Here is a 5105-nt window from a genome sequence, read left to right on the forward strand (position 1 = left end):
GCATGATCTTTGTAGTGAACTGGGTAGCGTATTCTGAAGTACTCCATTCAATGGAAAGTTTACTCTGTACCAATGTGGTAGTTGCATGATCGAACGGTACTGCAACCAGCGTACCTTTGACATACTGTTCCTAATATCTGACTCCCCAATTGCACCCCTAGATGCCATTATATACAACAATTTACAGAGAACATGGAGAGGAGTAGAGAACCTTGAGGAATAAGAATAAGCCATCAAGAGAGTCTTGATGTGTACTGACTCGGCAGAAGACATCAATGGTTCTCCGCGTACGGTCTGTTGTCGTAGGACGGCGAGTTTGATAGCAAGGGATAGTTGTTCTGTGATCTGTTTTACTCCGGAGAAACTTTGGCTGAAACATGCCACATCAGTCTCTCCACTCCAAAACGTCATGAGAACACAGTGCGTGCAGCTATAGGAAAGCTTGATACTCTGCTGGGGTTCGTCGAACAGTTTCTGAGTGTAGATTTCGAAGTTCGAATAGGCGGCTTTGTCTGCGCTTTGCAACTTGTACCATAACAAATCCAGCGAGTGCACTACCTGGAGATATTAGGACCCTGCTTGAGTCTCTGTCGTAGTTGGCGACGCCTTAATGAGAGCGGACTGAGTTATACCCGTCGCTTTGTCAGACTTCATGTCTTCTCCTTATTCTGCGAGCTCATTCGATAATGAATAGGATTGATCGCGGAAGAGCCAGTGTATCGAGGCATTGGCGAACTGCCGAAATTCGAGAGCATCTTTGATCCACGTTCGGAAAGAGTAACTTTATATAAATGCATATATTTCTTTGATAACCGGTCAACTCAAATATGGTGTTTTTGATGATTTTGCGCAATCCAAAATGCTGTCGATTCTGAACTCTTAGTGCCAGAATCCATGCCATCTGTCCTGAACAAGTTGGCATTTGGAGCAGGTAGATGCTTTAATGGTAATAGAACGGGAAAACATCGGAGCTGGAGAAACCGACTCCAAGTTGCGAGTTGACTGTCGTAACTCCTGCCGGCATAGATGCCTAGTGACGAACATTCGTTTCTTCTCTGATATGAAGCGATATCATCGTAGCCAAGGACTAAGTCGTAAGGAAGATGGATCAACTAGATGTGGAGAAGGAGGGCGCTTTTATACATTTCCGGAAACCGTGATCGGCATGACCTTTTTGGTCGGCGACTGTTGCTTTGTTATCGTGCTACGCTCACAGGCTTGGTGAATTCTGTACAGAAGAGCCGTCCTTACTACATGGAAATTTCAAGTCGATCATGCCCTATCTGTCTGTGTATTGGAAATCATCGAGAGGGAGTTGAATGAACCACTGTCACGAACTATGAGAGTCGAGCCAATCGCCAGAATATCGACCTCCAAGTTCGTAGCATAAACTCTCCGTCCAGTAGCTCAGTCATTGCTGCAACAATGAAACCGGATGCTGCCATTTAGGGCACGTGCGGTCACGTGGCGTTATATGAGGTATTGCGGGCTTAGTTGCTGCTGTTCCAATCTGAAAGCAATGTCCAATGTTTGCCTAGAACGTCCACCTGGATGCTGTTGGACCCTCGAATTGGTAGTGAACGGCAAATATCAACAGCAATGATTCATGAGGACTGGCCGTAGCCATGATGGCAGACTATAGACGTGTTGGGTCTCTGGAATCTTCAGCTCGAGGCTGGTATTCACGGCTCAACTCTTCTTCACATGAAGATTGGCTTACCCACTTGGAGAGACGTTGTATCACTTGTTCATCGTCACATTCATAGCATCACAACGCAGCCTACAACGCACATCAATCTGGAGAGGTGAGATTTCATGACACAAGAAATTCGCAACATATTCATGACAAGGAAAGAGAAATCTCAAACACAACTAAAATGGCGAGCAGGAAGAGTGACAGAATGCCCTCCCGATAAAACACAGCTAGCAAGTATTCAGACAATGACAGGGTATATCCATAACCATGCCAAACATACGCAAGCACAGGACCGAAAAGGACTGATGCCATTGAAATCAGACTTAGCGTCCTGATGGATGTTAGTACATCATGAAGCGCATGACTACACATCCCCTCCCAATAAGAGATATCAATAACGCCCAATGACAAGGACGGCGATCTTACTGGGGAGCTTTCGGTCGACGGAAGATGGAAAAGATACTGCCGAAAATAGAAGTAAAGATGGTCCGGAATAACGTCTTGAGCCAGTTATTGGTCTTCAAGGACACCGCAGTCGACGAGCTCACCGACTGGGAATCCTGCACCTCGCGAGGCTCATCGTTAGTCGGCTGTGTCGTTGGCTCCTTTCTCTCCTCATCCTGTTTGGCCATCTCGGGGTTTTCTGCAGATGGACCAGCCTCTGCCTGACCCTGCTCGGAAGTTTCCGTGGTTTGCGTCTCGATGAGCGACTTGCGTTGATCCTCTGTCAGCAAATTCAATGCAGGGACAGAGCCTCCGAGCTTCTGGAGGAGCGCCACGCGATCTTCAGCCAATGACCTCAGCGTAGACGAAGCCTCTGGTTCAGGTGTGATCGATGGCTCTCGTGCAATCACAGGCTCCGCAACTTTGATGGGAGCATTCTCCTCGAATGTTGGCACGCCCCTCTGAGGGGTAGGTGCCAGGATCGAGGTACTCGGTTTATCCTCACCGGAGGCCTCTTTGCTCTTGGAAACTTCTGTGTCTTTCTGGGAAGCCTGGTCAGAGATCACTGCAGCAGCTGCCGCCACAGCTCCCGCTGCTCCAGCGACTCCTGCAGCCTGCAGAACATCGGAGGCCAGAGAATCCTTTGCTTGTTCAGCGCTGGCACCGTTTGAATTGTCGTTCGTTGATACTTCAAGATTCGCATCTCCTTTAACGTCCTGAGCGTCATCATTCGGAGCCACTATCTTTTGATTGCTCTCTGCGTCGGGAGCTTCTGAAGATTCGACTTGAGCTTCAGCAGCAGCGCTTTCACCATTCGACGTGGCAGCGAAAGTACCGTTCACAGATGCTGTGTGGTCCTCGCCAACCGCATGGTCCGCCGTGACTGCACCAGTTTCCGCGGTCTTGGACTCAACGAGAGGAACATCCGCATCAGGAACTGCTCGCTCAACGGACGCTTCGCCATTGGTCACTGATTCCGAAACACTCTCAATTGCAGCACCTGCAGCGGTAACAGCTGTAGGACCGGCGGCTGCTTCGGCCTCCGTCTCTTCTTTGGCAATCTCGGTTTTCGTCTCAACTGCTTGATCGCTTGGCACTGCTTGAGGCAACTCCTCAGCTTTTTGTTCTGCTTCAGGCGCGACAGCAGCTGGTTCCTCTGATTCTGTCGCAGTTGAAACCTCGGTAGCTTGCTGCGCAGGAACAGATTCCTCTGCGGCTGGTTCCACGGCAGGTTCTTCCGGGGTAGTCTCTGTGGCAGGCTCTTCGGTAGCTGCGGGTCCCTGCGCGGTAGATGCCTCTGTGACGGGCTCCGCCGCAGGCCCCTCAGCAACAGGCTGTGCGGCAGGTGCGGCCGGCCCTTCGGAGACAGGTTCTGCAACAGGCGCTTCTGTAGTAGGTTCTTCTGTGGCAGGTTCTGCGGCCTGCTCTTCCCCGGTCGCAGTCTCTTCTGCGGCAGGTGCCTCTGTGACGGGCTCTTCGGTAGTAGGCTCTGCGGCAGGTTCTGCGGCAGGTTCCGCGGTAGGTTCCTCAGTGGCAGGTTCAGCGGAAGGCTCTTCGGTCGCGGGTTCTGCCGCAGGCGCTTCTGTAGCAATATCTTCTGTGGTAGGCTCCTCTGCAGTAGGTTCTTTGGTAGCAGGTGGGTTCGTGACGGGCTCTTCTGTGACGGGCTCGGTAGAAAGTTCCTCGGTAGCGGGCTCTGCGGCAGGTTCTCCGGAAGCTGTAGGTTCTTCTGTGGCGGGCACGTCGGTGCCAGGCTCCTCAGCGGCGGATACCTCTGTGACGGTTTCTTCAGGGGTGGGCTCAGCGGCTGGCTGTTCTGCGGGAGGCGCTTCTGTAGCAACCTCTTCTTGCGCAGGCTCAGCAACCGGCTCAGGCTCCTCTGTGGCAGGTGCTTCTGGAGCAGGAGCTTCGCTGACCGTGGCAGAGGCTTCGGCGATGGGCTCTTCGCTGGACGCTTCTTGGACAGGCTCGGTAGCAGGTTCTTCTGTGGCGGCGGGCTCCTTGATAGAGGAATCGGCGGCCGGCTCCTCGGTGGCTGGCTTTTCTGCAGCGGCAGGCTCTTCTTGGGCAGGCTCTGCAGCTGGTTCCCCAGCAGGCTCTTCCGCCACGGGAGCTTCAGTAGCAGGCTCTGCCGCAGACACTTCGGTGGCCGGCTCTGCGGCTGGTTCTTCTGCACCAGGCTCTTGTGATGCAGGCTGTGCTGCCGCCTCTTCCGAGCCAGGAGCCTCGGCCGTGGGCTCTGCGGCAGACTCTTCGGTGGCGGCAGGAGCTTCAGTCGCAGGCTCTGTAGCAGATTCAGGTGCGGCTGGTTCTTCTGACGTTGGCTGCTCTGCTGCAGGTTCCTCGGCAGTGGGCTCTGCAGCTGATTCTGCCACTGGCTCCTCTGCAGCAGGCACTTCCGAGGCTGGCTCTTCGCTGGCGGGGTCTGCGGTAAGGCTTTCCGCGGCAGTTTCTTCGTTCGAGGGTTCTGCAGCGGGCTCTGCGGCAGATTCCTTGGTAGCTGCAGGTTCTTCTGTCTGGGGCGCCTTGGGAGCAGGCTCTTCGACCGTGGGCTCTGCGGCTGGCGCTTCCGCGACAGTCTCTGCTGCACGTTCTTCTGCTGCAGGGGCCTCCTCTTGAGCTGGATCTGTGGCTGGTCCATCTGCAGCAGGCGCTTCGGTAGCAACCTCTGTGGCCGGTTCTTCGCTGGCCGGTCCTGCGGCAGGGGTTTCTGTAGCGGGCTCCTCTGTTGAAGGTTGTGCAGCGGGCTCTTCCGTGGTAGGCTCAGTTGCAGGTTCTTCCGCAGCAGGAGGTTCTTCGGTAGCTGGTTCCGCGGCAGCCTGTTCTGGGGCAGGCGACTCCTCGGTGGCAGGCTCCCCTGCCGCAGTCGACTCCGCGGCTGGCTCTGCGGCGGGCTCAGCGGCGGGCTCTGCAGCAGGCTCAGCGGCGGGCTCAGCGGCGGCTCAGCGGCGGGCTCGAGCGGCGG

At 54.5% G+C, this 5105-nt stretch overlaps 1 protein-coding gene across 1 annotated transcript; it reads left to right on the top strand.

Annotated features, from left to right (window-relative positions):
- Window positions 1-1704: 1704 nt before the first annotated feature.
- On the top strand, window positions 1705-2031 carry VTN49DRAFT_1301 (uncharacterized protein; the record flags this gene model as incomplete). Its single annotated transcript, XM_069408902.1, has 2 exons — window positions 1705-1805; window positions 1851-2031. The coding sequence occupies 2 exons, from the start codon at window positions 1705-1707 to the stop codon at window positions 2029-2031; spliced, it is 282 nt and encodes a 93-aa protein (XP_069270341.1).
- Window positions 2032-5105: the final 3074 nt, after the last annotated feature.

Source organism: Thermomyces lanuginosus (genome assembly GCF_041956635.1).
Source record: "Thermomyces lanuginosus strain ATCC 200065 unplaced genomic scaffold VTN49scaffold_22, whole genome shotgun sequence".
Taxonomy (NCBI): domain Eukaryota; kingdom Fungi; phylum Ascomycota; class Eurotiomycetes; order Eurotiales; family Trichocomaceae; genus Thermomyces; species Thermomyces lanuginosus.